Consider the following 21153-nt stretch of genomic DNA (forward strand, 5'->3'; position numbering starts at 1 on the left):
TTATACACCTGGCTGACTTCCCCTTAGCACAGTGTTTTTATGTTCCCCTTCAACAGACTAACCTAAATCAGTTACAGAGCAGGCCACGTTTGGCTCATCTATTGACAGGCACTGGTCAATTTGTAACGTGCACAATCTGCTGGAATCCCTGTTTGGAACTGTTTTGAGTATGTATCTAGGAGCGGGATGGCTGAGTCAGGGGTCACCATGGCTGTCCCACCCTACAGCGCAGGGTTCCATTCTGCCCACACATGCTGTGTGTCATTGCTCTGCTGGGTTCTATTTTTCTAATGTATTTACTTTCAAGTTTTATATTTGATAAATATATATTGTATGTTATATGCTGAGAAGATTCTCTCTCACTCTCCTACCCTCTTTTAGTCTCCCCACCCATTAGTCCTTCCTGTTCCCCTAGATACCTCCTCATCTACCTTCATGTTAGACATGTGAGGGTTCATGTATGTGTGTGTGTGTGTATATATATATATATATATATATATATATATATATATATATTTATATAACCAGGGACCAACCAAGGAGAGAAAAATCAGATATCTTTCCCAGCCTGGCTTCATTTACTTAGGATCATCTCCAGTTACATCCATTTTTCCTCAAACAACAACAGGACTTCATTTTTCACTAAGGCTCAAAAAGTGAGGTTGTGAATTCTGCACTGTCTTTGTCCATTTCTCTTGATGGACACCTGGGTTGGTCCCATAGCTGAGCTAGTCTGAATTCTGCTACAGTAAAGACTGGTGTACAAGAATCTCTGCCATGTGTTGACCTGAGGCCCTTTGGGTAAGTACTAAGGGGTGCTGACACTTAGTGTCTCTCTTTCTCTCTCTCTCTCTCTCTCTCTCTCTCTCTCTCTCTCTCTCTCCTTCCTTCCTTCCATCTATCCTTTCTGTCTTTCTCTCTCTCTTTCTTTCTTTCTTTCTTTCTTTCTTTCTTTCTTTCTTTCCTTCCTTCCTTCCTTCCTTCCTTCCGTCTTTCTTTCTTTCTTTCTTTCTTTCTTTCTTTCTTTCTTTCTTTCTTTCTTTCTTTCTTTCTTTCTTTCTTTCCTTCCTTCCTTCCTTCCTTCCTTCCTTCCTTCCTTCCTTTCTTCCTTCCTTCCTTCTTTTGAGCAACCTCTATGCTGGCTTCCGCAGTGGCTGACAGGTTTACATTCTCATTGGTAGCACATGTGGGCTCCCCTGCACTTGCCAGCATTTGCAGTTACTTTTTTCTGTTTGGGGTTGTAGCCCCTTGGTATGTATGATGTCATCACATTGCAGCTCTGCTCCTGTTTCCTTCCCAACTAGTGATGTTCGACATCTCACAGGCTCACTTGCCATTGGTAGATCTTCTTGGGGTAAATAGTGGTTCTGCTCTTTGCTTGTCTGTGAGTTAGAGCCACTTGTTTTGTTGTAGGAATGCTTCCTATATTATGAATTTTAATCGCTATCAGATGTGTGGCTAGCACTTTACCTTTTTTCCATGTAATGGGGTTTCCTCATTGTCTTGGCTGTATTCTTTGTTCCACAGAAGAATTTAATGTATCGTTTATCTCTTATAATGTTTTATCTTTTAAAATGTCTTCTCCCAAAATCCTTTTCTCTGTTGCTATGAATCCAAGGTCACAGAGAGTCCTCATCTTCCTATAAGAGAAGTTAACTTTTAGCAGTAGGCCTGAGCAGCTGATGGAGGTCCGCCTAGGGAGCCAAGCATGATCACAACCCAAAGAGACCCTTGAAGGCTAGTGCACAGCACAGGGTCATACAACACAGCACTATCCGTGTAGGCAGGGACAGAACATTTCCACAACTAATAACATATGGCTCATTGAACATCTATAAAGGTGGCATCCCTCCAGAGCTACTCTGTTTAATATGTAATCATATATACCAACTTGAGATTATGAGATTAAAAAGATGGCTGGAGAGATGGCTCTGTGGGTAAAGGCTTTTATGTATGTCTGACAACCTGAGTTTAATCCCTCAGGATGGAAGGAGAAACAACCTCTCCTTTCGACAGGCCCAGCCCCTGCCAAGCCTCCCTGCCCCACAACCCCATGTCCTGCTCCAGTAGCTGCTGGGCTAGCCTCCCTACCCCATTCCAGCCCTCTGGATCTCCTTCCACAGTGTAAGTGCAGTGTCAGACAGAACACCTTAGATGCCTGCCTTGCCTGGGAGACCCTTCCAGCTATCATCACTCCCTGGCTCCTTCAGTGCTACAGAACACGGGACTTTGTCCCTTTAAGATCTATTTTTATTTTTGTGTATATGAGTATTTTATCTGCATGTATGTATGTGCACCCTGTGCATGCCTGATATGCCTAGAGGCCAGAAGAAAGCATCAGATCCCCCGGATTGGGAGTCACAGATAGTTGTGTACTGGGCATTAAACCCAGGTCCTTTATAAAAGTAGCAATTGTCTCCAGCGAGCCTTGTCTCCACCCCACATAGGACATTTTTGTTGCAGCAAATCTCCAACCCAAATAAGTCTGGGCAATAAAAACACAACTCAATTAATATGAGTACAAGCTGTGTACCTAGATTGGGCAGATCTACCACTGCACTACTATCTTCCCCCTCTAGGAGACCCCTCATAACTTGCGGTTTCTCCAGGCCACAAGCTTCTACTCCACTTTCCTTCTACCTCCTCCTCCCTTCTCCCCCTCCTCCTTCTTTCCCAAACTTAAAGCTCCACCTTCTCTTCTCCTGCCCAGTCACCCTCTCTAGCCTTTATTTTACAAATTAAGGTGGGGAGAAGGTTCACAGAAAGTCACCTGAGAACTGACTCTTTCCTCTTCTCACCACCCCCCCCCCCCCCCCCCCCCCGAAAGTGAATTAGCATCAAAATATAAGCAGCCCCAGGGCTATCACAACACCTTTTCTTGTGTCCTAGGGCATGGGTGTGGCCTCCCTCCCCACCCTTTCAAGGAGCTCAATGTCTTCACAATCACAGTGCCATTCAGGCTTTCAAAGAACCCAAGCTTAAAACATGGAGGTGTTCTGCCAGCCTGTCCAACACACATGCCACCATGTCAGCCTGTCCACTAAGCACATATGACCAGTGCAGCATCTGGGACCACACAGTGTTTGCTGTGTCGGTGGCTGGCTACAGTTTGTAGCCGTTAGGTGATGGAGAGTGCTAACGGAGCTGTCACAGAGCTCAGGGAGTACCTACAAGCCATTTTCACAGGAAGAAGGGGACCTGGCTACTGTATTGAAAGGTGACAGAGTGGGCCTTGAGAACTTTGATGACTTGCCCAAAGACCTCAAACTAGCTCAGGTCAGCTGCAGAGACCTCCTCTTCCTAAAAAGAGGCCAGAGCCCACCAGGGAAGAGCTGTAGAAGTGTGGCTTTGATATGTTCCAGGAGTAGAGGGGAAGACCAATGGGGACTAGCCTGGGCTATAATGAGCCAGCCACCTAGAGGAAAAAGGACTGAGGGCAGGAACAGCTGATAGCAAATCTGTTCCATTCTTACAGCCTGGAATCACAGGAGAGGAGACAGCACGTGTGGATGTTCACAGGGCCGGTAGCCATGGGGACAAGAGGACTAGAGGATGTAAGAGCTGGGTAGAGGCAGGTCAGACTTGGAGTCTACAGAAGTAGCTAGCATCAGCTGGTATAGCATCAGAGGGTTGGCACAAAGGAAAGGCTGTGCTCATGGCCAGCTCATATGTGGTTTGGACAAACAGATGGGGCAAACTGCAGGGAAAGAGGAATGCTTCAAGTACCGGCAGGAAGAGAAAGGCACAGATGGCCACAACCTGTCTTCACAATGGAGATGGCCTGCCTCACAGCTCAAGTGAGTCCAGGTTTTAAAAGCCAGAAGAAAGGGGCCAGGTAGGAGGAGCCCCACCTCTGGAACTGTCAGTCATGTACAGTATGTGTTGGCCCTGTGTGGGTCCCCTGCTGCCCACCTCTCCTCTGCACATTTCTTCTGAGCTCCTAGAGTGTCTGGCGTGGTGACCAGGCATCGGGGTGACATCATTACTACATGGAACACATATCTTAGAAGCTGGGAGGCAGACATGTTCCATAACAGACAGCAGGAAGGGAGTTCTGGTACATGGCTGTCCCCGCACAGCCTTTATGATAGAGAAAGAACGTGCTTATCTGCTGGGAAGGGTTGAGACTACTGCACTCATGATGATACGGCAGCCTGTTGTCCTACACAATGAGTGTGTAGAGCACATAGACAACATATGTGTAGGTCCACATATGTGGCTTCATCCTTGTGGGGTGTTGCATTGCCACTGAGCAGCAGGGATTCTTGGCTGTGCCTCTGCCTCAACCAGAGAATGGCTCACACTGGACTAGCCCCACCCACACTACACCACCTAAGAGGGTTCACTTCCAAGGCCCGAACCCTTGACTCCAGGCAGGGCCATTCTCTCTCAGCTGCTCCTCATTGAAGACCATAAGTTGCTGTCATTTAGTCCAAATGTGAGCTTTTTCCTTCCCACCCTCGGATTCCAGCAGCCTCTGCCTTCTGAGCCCCATGGTCTTTGTCCCCTGGCTACCACCTGTATAGACACTAGGGTGCTTTTGGCAGCGCCTTGGTCCTCCTCTCTCCTACCCCCTTTAGCCATTCATATTGGGGGTAGAGTCTGGAAGAGGATGGGCACCTCTGGGAGACCACCTGTGCTCACAAGTAGGAAACACACAATCCCTATGACATGACATGACATGACATGACATGACATGACATAGCATTAGCACCCTGCCAAAGGATGGGCACCCACTATTAGTCTTTCTGTAAGAGCTCTTCCTCCTCTGCTCCTCATTTACCCACATGATGGCACTGTGCCCACCTGCCTGGCCTGGTCTCTCTATAACCTATATTCCCATTCAGAGCTAGGGACTTCAGGAAGGGGGTGCAGTTCTCCAAAGTACCCTGAGCTGAGGCAGCTCCCAAGTAGCCACACCTCAGACCAGTGTCCTCTTCCCCAACCAGATCTACACCCCGTGTGTCCATGTAATACTGTTCCTTCATCACTGGACTGCTGACTTGCTGTGTTGTATAGGATTTAAGGCACATCTGTCAAGAAAGGGTTGTTCAGCCGGGCGTGGTGGCGCACGCCTTTAATCCCAGCACTCGGGAGGCAGAGGCAGGCGGATTTCTGAGTTCGAGACCAGCCTGGTCTACAAAGTGAGTGCCAGGACAGCCAGGGCTATACAGAGAAACCCTGTCTCGAAAAAACCAAAAAAAAAAAAAAAAAAAAAGAAAGGGTTGTTCTAGGGATTCAGGGTGGTCATGTCACTGCGGATGCCATTAGGGCCACCTCTGTCCCTTTGTGACCTTCCCCTGAATTCCCTCCACATCACAGAATCATGTGGGAGAATCCAAAGCAGTTAGGATGTGCAGTGTGGTCAGAGGCACCAGAAGCACATAGAACACTGCTAGGCATTTTCCACCGTCCCCTATGCTGGAACAGTCCAGGGTGGGGGCTTCATCAGTTGCTCTCAGAGCTTTAGATTTTGTTATACTGTGTTGTAAAGACCTAGAAACATCTCAGTTTCTCCAGGACAATGATTTAGAATCTGTTCAAAAGGGGAAAAAAGCAGAAAGCCCATTTATTCTGTCCTGATATTTTTTGGTTTTCAAACAAATATAGAGCACATTTGTCTCCTTTGAGCCCCAGAAATTTTGCAAAATATAGATTATCTAGGTCAGAAAGAAAAACTTTGGTGCTTGTATTTTTTGGTAAGCCTTCTGTTAGGATCAGTCGTGAAAATGTATAAAGCAAAAACTAGCCAGGACAGAGGCCAGGAGAGGGGAATGCAGTATTGGCACACATGTATGCAGGGAGTGGGGGGGGGGGCAGGGGTGGTGAATATGAAATGCAGAGTGTGATGTAGACAGACATATGAGTTTGCATGCATGCATGCATGAAGAAGCATATATGTAATGCAGAGGTATGCATGCCTTCTTCTTTGTGCCTTTTGCTGACATAGTGGCCACTTCATTCCTTTTAGATTTATTTAACATTACACAGACTGAACAGGCTGCATGTGTTTGCATGTACACATATGCATGTGATTTAAAGGATGAAGAAGGCATGAAGTTGAAAGAAAGCAAGGAGGGGTCTATGGGAAGCTTTGAACAGCAAAAGGCAAAAGTGAAATATTGTAACTATATTATAATATCAAAAAATCTTAAATTAATTTATGACATAGGAAAGACCATTGTTTCAGTTCCTTCTAAGAATGGTATCAAAATATTTTTGAAGATTTATTTTACTTTTACGTTATTTATGTGGATGTTTCACCTGCATATATGTCTGTGAACCATACCCATGAAGTGCTGGCAGAGGCCAGAAGACCTCCTTGTGTTAGAGGCCCTAGGATCTGGAGTTACAGGCACTTGTTAGTGGCCATATTGGTTCTGGGAATTAAACCTTGGTCCTCTAGAAGAGTAGCCAGTGCTTTTAACCACTGAGCCATCTCTCCAACCCCAATGAAACTATTCCACTCCTATAAAAAGAAGACCTTTCTGTCCTGGATGCTTGATACATACTATGTTTGTAATTTTAAGTGTAAAAGAATATACTGCATGTTAGCCGTGTGCAGAGCCTTATGGGTAAAAACATCTGCAACAGAACCTGTCCACCCTTATTGAGTTATCCTCTGAAGCATGCTGTTGGGGCAAGCTGAGGAATGACTGCAGGAGCCCATCTCATTCCTGGTCACTTGGAAGGAGGTGAGCTAATGACATTAGCTGAGACACATGGACCTGGCTTCCAATAACCAATCTCCAAGAGGATCAAAGCAAATCTCATAAAGACACACCAGGGGCATTTTTGCTCGGTTTGCTTTAACTCCAAATTGATTCTCCCATTGTAAAAAAAAAAATAGTTTTAATACTTTAATACTAATGCTCTTTTAATGCTTATTTCTAATGGGTGATATTTTTATCTAAAGCTTAAAAAAAAAAGAAGTATGTTGTCTTAAAAATGTAGTTGGCTCATATGTAGACTTCTCAAGCAATTGCCCCTCTGGGAATTAGGCAGTAAAGTAAGAGTGGTTGATATTCATGGACTAATGGCTCTCTAATACCCCAGTGGCCATTGAGGGACTAGCCCATCACACATGGGTCATATTAGTCATGCTCTCTGGTCTCCCAGCAGCAGAAATAATGATGAACTTTTCCAGGGTAGAGTAGAAAGGAAATCCAAGACAGAAATCCTTTATGTGTGGCTCAGAACAAAGCCAGCCCAGAGCCCAGCCTGATTCAACTTCTGTTACATATCCCTAAAGTCAGTGTAAATAACTCCATCAATTCCAAGAGTGTGACTTCAGTCTATATCTGGTGTCACACAGCCACATGCTCTTGTACAAAAATTGCCTAGGCCTTCTGGGGGCCCCACTGTGTTCCCTATCCAGGGCTAAAGATTGTAGGTTGCCCCTAAACATCCCACTGTGTCCCAGTCCACTGTTGCAGCTCGTGCGCTCTTCCATTTGCATTCTCTAACTATTCTCGTGTCTTCAAATTTGAGCACCCGTAGCTGTAGCCAACAGGTCTGCAAATCTTCACCATAATTAGTAGCTACACCTTCCCACTGTCACCAAAAGGACTCTGTTATGATCATTTTTGTTTTTTAAGAGGAAGTTCCATTATAAACACACCATAATGGGAGCTTCCTACTAATGGAGATTCATGCACATCTCTTTATATTCAGCAAGGCTAGGATGTTGTACATTAAAGCCCAGGGCCAACCATTGCACCATCTACCTTCCCAACCAGCAGCTGAGTCTGGATATGAATGTGCCAGGCACAGTGGGGTCTCACTGATGCTCAGGAAGCCAGAGATAGGAGACTTGCCTGCTCTTAGCATTTCCTGGCACCTGTCCATCCCTCACAAAGGATTTTATGCAGAAGTGTGTCTATGCACTTCAAATAACTAATTACTCTTAATTCTGGCATTCAAGAAGACATCAGCTTTCCATACAGGGCCATCGATGCCACTTAATAAATCCATTACTTACTAATTTTAGTTCTCTGTACTTTTCCATCATTAATTTAATCTCCTGCACTATTCAGCTTTGGCTTCAAGCTGAGGAGAATTCTGAGACATCTAGGTATTACTTGGTATTTTAAACACTTTGTCTAGAGGTGGGCTCATGAATCTTCCCATTCTCTTTATTCAGAATTTGTAGTCCAAAGTAACATCCTAGAGTTACACAATAAGGCTTCAACCAAAGCGTTTCACTAAGGATGGTTTGCCATCAGTAGTGACTATCCTCATGAATTCCTGCCTGTGAAGGACAGCCTCTTCACCCAATGACATTTTGACTAGCTATGGGATATTCCTAACCAGATTTTTGGAAGGAGGTGTTCCTGGAGCATCAGGCAGTATTGGAGAATTCTACCCTGATTTATCATATGAAAACCCTGTAATGTTATGACTACTAGAAGGGATTACTGCCTTCTATTTGTTTAAAAGGCTAGTTTCAGGGAGACCATTTTTAAGCTCATGTCCTGGGTAAATACTTCGTCACACCAAGGAAGGACCAAGAAGCAGATGGTTCGTGCTGAACCCAAACCTCCCAACTTTAGGGATCATGGGCCAGAAGCTGAGGGGTCACTGAAAGCTAAGTCTTAAAGTCTCCCTTCACCTGGAACCAGGGAGAGTTCAGTTTGCCAGGCTCCGTTCTCATGCAGGTTTCATTCTGAAATCACAGCCAGCACCTGCTACGTCTTGTAAGTTACTCATAGCCTCTGCCAGGAGGATTGACCCACAGCCCCATACTGACCCCATCACATAAACAGGAGACAAGGTTAGTGACCTTGAATATGAACCCATGTACCTTCCTCATGACATGGCATAGAACAATGCCTGTTGTTCTATAGTCTTCCTTCGTTTCAGAAAAGTGCCTCAAAAGAGGTTCATCTTTTCAGTACTCAGGATCATTCTTATGAGACTGTACTCACTAGGCCTGGTGATCTTCCCTTGACAGCCTAGGTCATGGCCTGCTACACACAAGAAAGATATTGGCAGTGCAGGTACTCAGAACAACAACAGTAGCTCAGGGTGGAACAAAACAAGGTGTCCTTAGACATTTCAAAGTCTTACTTCCAACTTGGAAGTTGAGGCATATAACATGCTGATAACAGTTGTGACTTCAAAGTCCTCCAAAGCCTGTGCTCAGTAGGGTCCAGGTTCCATAATGTATCCAACCACTCTGACCTTGGACAAGCTGCTGGGTTTTGATGAGTCTCCACTGCCTCATATTTAGTGTCGGTGTGTGTAGGGGTGGGTGTGTAGGGGTGTGTGTGTGATTCTTGACCCACTTTGCCATATTCTAATGCTAACAATGTGATCACCTTTTGCCCACATCTGTGTGGGTTTGCTGAACTGCTTGGAGGCTGTCCCAGCTCTGACCCCCACAGCATTCTGTGGTACTCGTGCCAAAGGATACTTCCTTCTACCCACTAAACTGCAGCAGCTCTCAGGCAGGCGGCTACATGGCTTAGTTACTGTCTGCCACAACAGCCTTCTTAAATTTTTCTGTCTGTGACCCTTTATACCTGAGGACTTTTTAGATAATCCTAGGCATATAGACATATGAGAAAGGCATACAAATCAAACATTTGTTGGGAATTAGTCATAAAGAAATGTATTTTGAAACAATTCTTTGGTAAATGTATAATTTACCATTTGTTAAAGACTAAAACAAATTTGCATGCTAGAATTTATTTTTACATAAATAAATAATTCTTGGCTGAATATTTGATTCTGCAGGGCATGGAGTTTCTTTAGTGTTTCTAGAGTTGGTCAATATTTTGATTTTATAATTGTCAGGGCCAAGAACATTGTTTCTCATAAATACGTAATAGAAAAGAACAGAAGTATATTTAGAATCTCATCGAGAATTGTTGGAAATGCCATCCTAGTTCCAAGCCAAAATTCCTTTAACAATTTTATGTGAAAGTCAAGTCAGCAACTCAAAAACAGCGATTTTTAAAATTTTTAAACATTCTAGAGTAATTCAGTCCAAAGATATACTAATGTGATGCCTCCATGCTGAGGAACGACAGTAGGGAAATATTTCAAAAATATGTTTTCTGTAATTAGCCCCCTATTAAATAAGAGCAGAGAACTGCACGTAGAATAAAAAGCAACATGATTCGTGACACGTAACTGTCTCCAGAATGAGCTGAGGTGTTTCCGGCAGCTTTCTCTGTCGTGTGGAATTGGCCTGGTGACATGCACAGTCAGAAATGCCTCCAAATTCTCCACACATTAAATTTTGAATTAATTTATGGTTGTGGCACATTCTGAAATCTTCCATCATCGCCAAATTTTTCTCAAGTGACAGTCAGTTATATGAGCCAATATGGGGCCCACAGTTTAAGAAGCTGGGTATTGGGGTGGGGTGGGGGCAGGATGGAAAGATGACTCAGCAGTTGAGAGCACGCATTCCTACCACCCACACAGAGACACAACCAGCTATAATATAGTTCCAAAAGACCCAATCTTCTCCCCGCCTCCAGGAGCACCAGGCACACACAGGGTGCACACATGTATATGCATATACATAAAATAAAACAGTTTTAAAAAGAGAATATGCTTGCCACTAAAAGGCCTAGCAAAATAGAAAAACAAGAGCATGCAGTAAGTTAATAAGGTTGAGATCCACACCTCACTGCCTGTTATGGGCAGCAGTCTTCACCCAGAGAGGTGTCAGCTACCCAGGATGCAGTTCTCCACGGAGCCTCCTACCATGAACACAGCCTGGGTGCTTTGCTTGCTTGCTTGCTTGCTTTCTTTCTTTCTTTCTTTCTTTCTTTTTTTTTTTTTTTTTTTTTTTCTCCTCAGATCTAGCACTTTCAGTTTTAGGAGGCAAGGAACTGTACATTTAAAAACCGATATGAAGCCATAAAAGATCAGCCCGCCTTTCATATTTTAAAGACAAAGTAATCCTAAGCAATCAAGATTGAAGTGTGTGTGTGTGTGTGTGCATGTGCGTGTTTGTGTGCTCCTTCCTCTGATTTAGTGTGTCCTTTAAGGTACCACAAAGATAAAAATAAATAAATAAGGAAGAAAATAACCCCAATAAAGCTCAGCTTCCTAATGGCAATGGCTGGCTGCTGGTGAGTATCTGTGCAGGCATCTTACAACAATTTTTCAGCCCAGCATTCTTGAATTAATGCTAATGAAAGCTGCCCTGGCCTTATTTTTCTATATGAACACTGGAATTGCAGCTGCCTGCCAAGCTGCTGAAGGATGAGTGTAATAATTTTCAATTGGCCTCTTTGCCCAAAGGGAGCCCGATAGCAGGAGATTGGCAGATGCAGGGTGGATTATCTTGTGCACTGAGCTCAGCCCAATTTGTGATTTGTTGCAGGTGCTAAAGAGATTGATATCGCAGCGACCCTGGAGCACTTGAGGGACCAGAGACCAGGCATGGTCCAGACAAAGGTACTGTCAATCAATCCTCTGGGACTTTAAATGTATTAAAGGTGCCTCTTTGCGTGATTTTCCTGGGAGCAGAGATGGGGATGAATCGGGACTTACATAAGCCGTACACAATGGCTCTGGTCTGGGTAAGCATCATACAAGCCAGTAGGTAAAGGCATAGGGGCTGTTCCCAAGAGATTCATCACTGTGCCCAGAGACACTCAAATGTTTCCACCATCAGAGATTCAGTTAGACCCAGATAGTTGAAACCCAGTCTATCACCCTCCACCAGATTTAGCAGAGGGGGAAGAACATCGCATGACATGTCAGAACTATATGGACTGACTGTAGAACTCAGGGTTTCATATATGCTAGAAAGCATTCTACCACTGAGCTGTATACCTCCAGCCAAAAGCTGTGTCTTTACAGAGTGACAAACCCAGAAGCTATTCAGAGGAGCACCTCCAAACACCCATCTGCTTTCTATCCCCAGCATCCTCAACCACCTTTTGCTGTGCTGTGTCCAGCAGGGCAGAGGTCACCAGAGCAACTGGGTACACAGGGTCTCTGAGCCCCTGAAAAAAATAACTCAGATTCATCCCAGCAGGAGTGAAAACAAAAGCTTTGTTTTCAGGCTCACAGGATTAATTAGATGTGTGGTGAATGCAGTCTCCCATTCTCTAGGCATTTCAGAAATGTGTGCCTCCAGAGTCAAAGCCCTCAACATCTTATCTCAGGATGTAGGTCCTCCTCATGGTTGGTGTGGTCCCGACCACAGAGCCCACTAGCATCCACATGCATGTGAAGTTGCCCTTATGAAATGACTTCTGTAACTCAAGAGTATTTCAAGTTATAAAAGCTCTTACCTGGAGTGAGTGGGGCTTGAGAGATGGTTCAGAGGTTAAGAGTATGGGCTGTTCTTTCAGAGAACCCAGGTTCAGTTCCCAACACCCACATGGCAGCTCATAACTGTCTGTGATTCCAGTTCCAGGGGATCTAACACCCTCACACAGACATGCATGCAAGAAAAACACTAGTATAAATAACATAAAAACAAATAATCCATTAAAACTCTTACTGAGGCTGGGGGAGCAAGGCTCCGGGATCCAGGGCTTGTCTAGGGTTATCCTTGGGCTCCATCCTTAGGACTGGAGTTAAAAACAAATTGTCCTGTATATGGGTTCCCTATGGGGTCAGGCTGGCCAGCACACTCTGGGCCAGGCCTCAGTCCCTGGTGCTACAATCTTGGGGTCCCTGGCCTGTGACCCAAGTCTAATTAATCCCTCTGTAACATATGGTAATTACTAAGCCCCTACTTTTTGTTCAGATGTTATCATGAGAAGTTGGATAACCTAGTGTCTACCGGAGAGGTATTAAGCCTGATGAAGTTGAACTGAGTGGGTTTTGACTGGAGTATTATTTCTTAAAATCACTTTCTGTGTTGTCTGGGTGGGTTGAGTTGCCAGTGATAACTGGAGCTTATAAATTCATAAAGCTATTGTAAGCAGAAAGAGAGGCAGGTCCTTAAGGAACTGGGCGTTTTCCCGTGGAGGCTTCAACTTTGAGGTCCTTTGTAAGCTTCATTTTGTCTTTTTACTTTTTAATTTAAAATTTTGAATTTATTTTTGACTTGTAAAAACAACAGGGATGGAGAAACAGCTTAGAGGTTAAGAACACTTGCTGTTCTTACAGAGGACCTGGGTGTGAGTCCTAAAACCCATTATCAGGCAGCTTACCACAGCCTGTAACTCCAGCCCAAGGAGGCCCAACTCCGTCTTCTGGCTTTTGGGAACACTGGAATATATTATGCATATGTCTTCTCATAGATATAATTAATCAACTGAACCTTTTATAAAAGCAATCTACAGAAATAATACAGATAACCACCAGACCCCCTAATCAGCTCCTGCTAGTGTTAACACCTTGCATAGCCACAATATAGTAATCAAAAACTGAAGTTGCCATTAGACCACCAGACTGAGCAGACCACACCCATGTCGGTGACCATGGTGACCTCTTGTAGGAACAGTCATTCCAGAATGACCAGGTATGGAACATCCCCTCCCTCATCTCCTATGGTCTATGATAGGCCAGTGATCCATAAACTCTCTGTTGGCCAAGTTCCTCAGATGCCCCTTGGTGACCCATCCAGCTGAGTGTGTCAGGCAGAACCATTGGGAAGTAGATCTTCCCCAGAGCACACAGCCCAGATGTCTACCACTGCTGAATTGTGTCTGTAGGTCTCCCCACTGCTGAATGAGCACTTCCCCTCTGTAACCACCTAAGATCCTGTGAGAAAGACCTCAGTGTTCTGGGGTCACTCTCTGCTTAGAGATGTGGGGCTTCCAGGACAGGAGGGTCACAGGACAATGGCTAGCAGTGACAAATCATCCACAGGATTTGTGCCCATGGAAGGGAGGGCCACCCAGCTGTAAGGTCATGTTGGGCACCACCCTGCAGCAGGCAGCTCAGAACAGGGCAGAGGCTGTCAATGCTAGGAAAGTTAGGGACACTTTGAGCCAGGAATAGAAAGTGAATCCCAACCCTGGAGCCACACTCTGCTTCAGGGACTCCACCGGAAATACAAGCCAGTCTCTTCCATCTGTGCCTCTGCGGACCTCACAGACCTCTTCCCCACCAGAAAGTTGGGAGTGCCTGAAACATCAGCTGGATATATGAGGATCTGCACTGATCCCAGGGGAAAGTGTGTACAAGAATCAGGAGCATTGCCTAACACATCACAGGAAGCTTGCCATTTGGCTCTCAGATATCAGTATCTTGTTGCCAAAAACCAGACCCCATGGCTTGATTACTGAAGTCAGGCCCAGCACGCAGCACCAGCCCAAGCTTCGGTGCTTTGTGGCCATGGTGATGATTCTACTGATTATTACAATATTAATAATTATCTTGATTATCACTGTGGTGTGTGTTTACTTCTACATATCTATGAACCCGTGTGCTCCATCCTGCAGCCAGCTGTGTCTCAGGGTGACACAAGGCTCAGGGACCAAGTCCACCCACATGGCCTGCTCTCTGGTGGATGGTGACAAGGATTTGTCCCCTCCCTCAGGCTGGATGTTTAGAGGTGGGAACCTGCTCCCGTGTCCATGGCAACACAAAGGTCAGTCCTCTCACATTTATGGCGCTTTCCCCAGATTCACCTTATGATACTGGGCTGCTCGTTGCACTTTGGTTTTGTAAAAACAGAAAAATAACTGGGGCCAAACAGAGCCATGCTCCTCACCCAAGCTGAAGGCAGGCATGTGCTTTTCAATTCATGTGAAGGTACTTGATCAGATCCCACCATTTGGACCAGAGGAAGGGTAACAACCATTGACTGACACATGAGCTTGGGTGGACTGGAGACTCTTGACAGCACATACTCCTCGTTAAAGTGAGTTGTAGGGTAACAGCTTTTCTTCCTGAAAGGCAGGCTTCCTGTACACACAGCAAACACCTAACAAATGCCTGCCCTAGCATCATGAACTGAGAAAAAACACCAGGACACACAAAGGCTTGGTTGCCTATGAGGATTTAGCCAGGATTAAGACAAGAGCCCCTTATCACCACCTAGGGCAGCTGCTGAGGATTCTGACAGGTACAAAAGGAGCCAGCCTTGGAGAAGGGAGGCAAGGTATCAGGAAAGCTGCAAACAGGGAATCCAGGCAGGACTCAGGCTAATCCTTACCTCAGCTGTGTCTGCTATGGACACAGCCTCCCCTCCCTCCCCAGGGCCTGGAAGAGTTGCCATAGTAACCAGAGGCCTTAACACTTTCCATCCTGTGGTTTTGGCTTAATTTGGTTGTTGTTATTAGTGTAGGTTAACTGTGTGTAGGAAAGGTTTCCTTGGGCTGTTCCCACACACTAAAGCATTCCTCTCTCTTTCACCCTGCCCTTGCCCTTTTCCTCCTGCCTCATCCTCCCGAGTGGAATGATTGCGTCCAGGGCCGCCACACCCTGTGATATTTCCTCTTTTACATTCATCAGTTCTAGAGAAAGCAGTCCTATAACCCAGAGCGCTCAACAAGACAGGCACACCCAAGGGTGTGTGCAAAAAGCATGCAAATGAGGAGTCGATAGTGGACTCCCCCGCATTGTGTGTGTGTGTGTGTGTGTGTGTGTGTGTGTGTGTGTGTGTGTGTGTGTGTATGTGTGTGACAGAGGAGAATGGGATTGCCCATGGATGCATGTAGATGTGTGAGTGAGTGTGTGCAAGTACGTGTGGATATGGAAGGGTGTGCATGAGTGAGTGGGGGTGACTGGGGGGGGATGTGAATGCATGGTGCTTGCAAATGTATGTGGGAGTAGGTATGAGTGCGTGGGGGCAGAGAGTGAGTGTGGGTGAGTGTGAACATGTGTGTGGTGTTACTATATATGGAAGGGTGTGATGGGTGTGTATGTGTATGAATATATGTGGATGTGTGAGTACATGGTGCCCAATGCCCTCTCACCTTCGACTTCTGCTCCCCAAGTCCATCCTCCTTATGCCCTATGCATTTCCAAGTCCCTAGAAACAGGGCACTGGGCTCAGATGTGTCCCACCTTTCCAGGCTAACTAAGCTTGGACCAAGAAGTGATGATTCAATCAGGTGTATGTGTCATACCTGGAAGTGACCCAGCCCACTCTCTCACCCACAGACTAGAGAAGTTATTCCCTTCCCTATCTCCCGAGCCCCATGCCTGTCTGTCTGCCTCCTTTTTTTCTCCATCCCTTATTCCCTCTCTCCCTCCACTCCCTCTTTCTGTCTCTCCATTCTCTCAGAATATCTGTTCGTTCTTTTCCATCTTTCTGTCTCTCCTCATCTGTCATTCTTCCTGTGATTCTGTCTGTTTGCCTGACTCAGTCCACACCTGACCTATTCATGCACACATGACCTATTTATTCATGGCCATCCCCACTTCTCCTGGCTCTGTCTTTAGACCAAGGGGCTGATCTAGCACTGCAAAGAGGGGCAGCAGGGACACAGAAAGACACTGGGTCTTAGATCCCTTTTGAGAGCCTCCTTGGGAATCACCTCTTGTGTTGGCTTGAGGAGCTCAGGGTTGTAGGTACAGGTATCACACTTCACTGAAGCTGTCATTAGAATACAGGATGACAGTTGTCATAGCAACCACTCAAGCGAATGCTTTAAAATGCAAGCAAAAGTACAACTGAACAGCCATCACCCTGCTCTGTGATCTTCACACCACCACAGCCATCAACATGAACACAGTCATGGTCACATGTATGGCCACTCTGTGATGGCAGACTCCTATCTAAGCAGCTCATCTGGACCACACAAGTGTCCTTCCATGTCACACAGGTCAGCTAGGTAAGAGGTGTACAGGCTTTCTCCCTACCCCAGCAAGAACACAGTGAACTCTGCCCCAGCAAGGACATGGGGTGACACACAGACAGTGACACCTGCTCCTGCAATGACATGGGTGACAGAGAGTCACAGTGACACCTTCTCCAGTCTGAGCTTCTCCAGGTGCAGGGCCACGCTGGAAGACTTGTAGAGAGACTGTAGGCTCTGCTTTCTGTAAACAGAATTAGGTGCTTTAAAAACTATTCCTTGGTTCAGCGTGAATAGAGTTCTTTCTGTTGCCACATATTCCAGCAACACCAGGAGGCTCTTGCTCTTTCATGGACCTTGATCCTGCTCTGGTATCTCCCACCCACTCAGACAACACCAGGAGATGCTTGCTCTTTCCTTTCCTGGTGTCTCCACTCACCTATCATGGGTTTTATTCCATAGCTGCATCTTCCACTGATTTTTAAGACATTTGCTGAACATAAATTCCAATTGCAAATGTACTTCCTTTCTGGGGTCAGGTGATTCCACTCCAATTGTGGGCACAGCCAAGGGTGCTATATACTTAACCAGTGAGCCATTGTTCAGCTGAGAAGAGTCAAGAAGGTCAGGGCAGCTGGGCTACAAAGCTACAAAGCGAAACTCTGTCTCAACATAAAAAGTAGAGGTCAATGGGGGGTCCATGTGTGGTAACACCATAGTAGAGCAGTAAGTGTGGCTGGCACCAGACTTAGCCCCAGGCCACTAAAAGTCCAAATATGAATCCATGGTAAGGTGGGGTCTGGTTCTGGTTGCACACTAATGCTGGCATTGCAATGAGTTTGTAGGGTTATACAGAGAGCTGTTCAATCAATCAGTCTGTGACTGCTACCTACATAAGGGATGCACAAATTATCACGCCCATGACTTCTGCAGTGTGATCAACCAGTGGCTGATGCTTCCAGAGCTCTGAGCCACGGAGTCTGCAAGGATTCATGTGGAGGCTGAAAAGGGGGAAGATAGCCACCCAATTTCTGATCTTGACCATCAGTCCTTAAAAGGAGACAGGCTAGCTCCCTCTCAACCACTGTCCTCACCTTGATCTTCCCATGGCTGCTCCTTAGCTGGGGACCATGTTCCTCTCCATTTGTGAATAGATATGAGAGTCACTGTCTTAAGAGTTCCATGGATGGCAGGAGGTTCCCTGACAGAGAGGACAGAGTTGAATTGGAGATAGCCTGTTAACTAGAAGCAGCCATTGCACCCCGTTTCAGCAGAGCTATGGTTGTGGCTGCAATAGAGTGTGGTCTTCTGGCATTTGCACCTACTCCCACCCCATCTACCGAAACACTTGGCTGTGGTGAGACATTGCCATTAAGACATGTAGAGCCTTACCTGGTGACTCCTGACCCCACTGTAACTATAGAAGTACCCTCCATCAGCAGGAGCAAGGCTTTCCCCCACACCACACACACACACACACACACACACACACACACACACACACACCAATCCAAAGGACACAACTTAGACTAGCAACCAGAGAGCCCTCCTTCTGGTGATACCTGTGACCAGTATCTGTTTCCTAAACTGTTTCATCCAGGCTTTCCCTGGTCTTGGAAGAAGATGTTCCTCACTCACTGTCCCTTCTCACTTGTCTCTTCCTCAGGAGCAGTTTGAGTTTGCGCTGACAGCTGTGGCTGAGGAGGTGAATGCCATCCTGAAGGCCCTTCCCCAGTAGGCGCTGAAGCTGGAGCTGGTGGGACCCCACCACGAGTGCTTCCAGGACCGCAACAGGATATCAGTTCTGCATCTTCTGTGTAGTAACAGGGTCCTTCGGGCTCCACAGTCAGTGCAGGTGGCTAGTCATGTGTACTTCTGATTGACCAAATAGCACATGTGTGGAAACACCCAGTTAGGATGGAAGGAAGGAAGGGAGGGAGGAAAGAAGGAAGGGAGGAAGGGAGGAAGGGAAGAAGGAAGGAAGGAAGGAAGGGAGGAAGGAAGGAAGGAAGGAAGGAAGGAAGGAAGGAAGGAAGGAAGGAAGGAAGGAAGGAAAGACTCAGCTTACTTGTATCACAGTCTTGACAAAATCCCTTTTCCCTAAAGCACACTTTGACATTGTCACATCAATGACACAGTAATTAGAAACCCACTGTGGCCTCTTCAGGAGTGTGCTTATGTCTGTAAATTGCTGGAGAGGGGGTGGATGGGCCAGGACAACCAGCAAGACACCTGTTGGGAAGCACCAGGTATAGAATCATATTTGGTGTTTGCCTGTAAGACAACCAGGGGAACCCTTTAAGGAAAAGATCAGTGTCCTGCATCCCTGGGGCAAATGACAAGGGTATTATCATGGAGTTCTGTCTATTCCTACTGATGTCCACCAGTCACACATTTGGAATGTAGATTCCAAAGACAGAAAAGAAAAAGGGTTTCCCAAGGGTAGACACCTTGACCGTCCTGAAGTATGGGTGCTGTACCTGTTCCAGAAGCGAGGACCCAGGTGACAGCCTCACCTTTGCAAAGTTATAGAGGAACCTGCCCCGGTACATCTTTACTATTAGGATTCTGTTTTCTACATTGCAAGCACAGGCACCCATAGTATACTTTTGTTGAAGTTATAAAACCAGAATGAGTATGGCAAGTTCCAAGGGTCCCCATTGCTTCCCATTCAGCATCCCCAGGGAGCCCCCAAAGGTACTGAAAAGTCTCTGATGCTCCTACTCCTGGAAAGAAGTCTGGGAAGCCCCTTTGGCTCTGCCTCCTGCATCCTCCCAGATAACGAAACACATGAACACATTCTTACTGGATGATCCAATTTGCCAAAACCTTTGGGCATTGTGCCCACCACCTGTCCACATGTAGGAAGTCCACTTCAGTAAGTGCAAGGCGCTAGCACCCAGCGAGGTAGAGGACATTGCTTTAAGCCCCAGTTTGTTTGTAGGGTTGAGTATGAAAAAGCCCATCTCCTGTGTCCCCATTGCTCCTTCCCCTTAGCCTCGACATTTCAAGTTGCGGTATGTGATGGAGGTGGCTGCCGAGAGAGAAGAGATGCCACAGTGTATCGTGTCTCTAGTTGTATTGTATACCTGCTTAACATCTGTGACATTTCTCTCCCAAGTCATTTGCCCCTTCCCGGAATTTAAATGATAATTAATAGAAATGAATTTATCTGAATATAGGAAGCATATACTTAATTGTAACTTCTTATGTTTAAAGGAAAATTCTCAGTGTGATATACAGATATATTTAATTGTGTCATATTAAACCTTCTGATTTCATATTTGATGGTCTTTATTTGAGAAAGTGAGAGCAGTTTCGACCCGTGAGTGACTTTTTATTTCCTAAAGATGTAAATCAACACATGGCCCCTTCTCCAGAGCCTGAGGGGCACCACGGGCTTGTCTTCTGCACTAGGCTCATACCTGGGATTCTACATCACTGGGATTTCACTATTTAAGTTACTGAGAGATCATAGAGGGCTGCAGAACAGGATGGGTGCACTCTGCTCTGCTAGAAGCCGCCCTCAGCTCTCATCAAAGCCCCACCTCACTGAGACTGGTCCTCCTACCCAGTCCACATTGTCTTTGTCAGCATCTCATGCCACAGGAAAACACTCCTGCGCAGCTCAAGCTCCGGTGATGGCAACAGATGTGATTGGGGACAAGGCTTCATGGGTTCTCTTTCTTTCCTAAGAATAGTACATCATTTCTTTAATTAACTCTTCAGTTAATATACAAAATGATGAAATAATTAATTTTATCACACACACACACACACACACACACACACACATCTAGATTCCTTGTATGAGAGAAAATGTATTGTCTTTCTGATTCTGGCTTGTTTTCCTCAACTCGATCTCTTCTTCTATTCATTTTCCTGAAAACAGCATAATTTTTTAAAGACAATGTGAAATGTCAGTGAATACAGGTAACACATCTCTTTAATCAGTTGCCAATTATCTAGGCTGGATCATATTCCAGCTGTTGTAAAAACTGCAACAATAACATGAATATTTATGTCATGCTGACTCAACGCCCTTCAGGTAAGTGCCCAGGAATGGGCTTATTGGATATTAAAGTGGCTCTATTTTTAATTTTTGGAAGAAAGTAAACAGATTTCCATGGTGGCTACACTATGGTTAATACTTCCCCTCGCCCCCTCGGTGCGTAAGATGCCCTCCCTGCATCTTGGCCAGCATTTGTTTTTTCTTTTAAAAGATGCGTTTATTTTATGAGTGTTTGCCTGCATGATGTCCAGGCAGGAGTCCGTGGAGTTCTGGGAATGGAGTCCTCTGCAAGAGCAGTGGGCACTTAAAACCCTCAGTCATCTCTCAGACCCCATTTGTTTTCCTGATGAGCCATTCTGACTGGGCTGAGAAGGAAACTGTGTCATTTTAACAGGCTTCCCCTGATAGCTAAAGATTTTGAATATTTTCCACGTGTTTATGGGCCATTTTCATTTTTTGGGAGGACCC

The 21153-nt window shown here is 45.7% G+C and overlaps 1 protein-coding gene across 1 annotated transcript in view; it reads left to right on the forward strand.

The window, feature by feature from the left end:
- The window catches only part of Ptprn2 (protein tyrosine phosphatase receptor type N2), an 808594-nt gene extending 788658 nt beyond the window's left edge, over positions 1–19936 (forward strand). Inside the window, exons 22-23 of the mRNA XM_021179074.3 lie at positions 11345–11418; positions 18340–19936. Of these exons, the coding sequence (XP_021034733.1) occupies positions 11345–11418; positions 18340–18411 (146 nt within the window). The 3' untranslated portion in view covers positions 18412–19936. The remainder of the gene's footprint in view (positions 1–11344; positions 11419–18339) is intronic.
- The last annotated feature ends 1217 nt before the right edge of the window (positions 19937–21153 follow it).

Source organism: Mus caroli, unplaced genomic scaffold (assembly GCF_978045245.1).
Source record: "Mus caroli unplaced genomic scaffold, Mus_caroli_1 scaffold_14, whole genome shotgun sequence".
In the NCBI taxonomy this organism is placed as follows: Eukaryota; Metazoa; Chordata; class Mammalia; order Rodentia; family Muridae; genus Mus; species Mus caroli.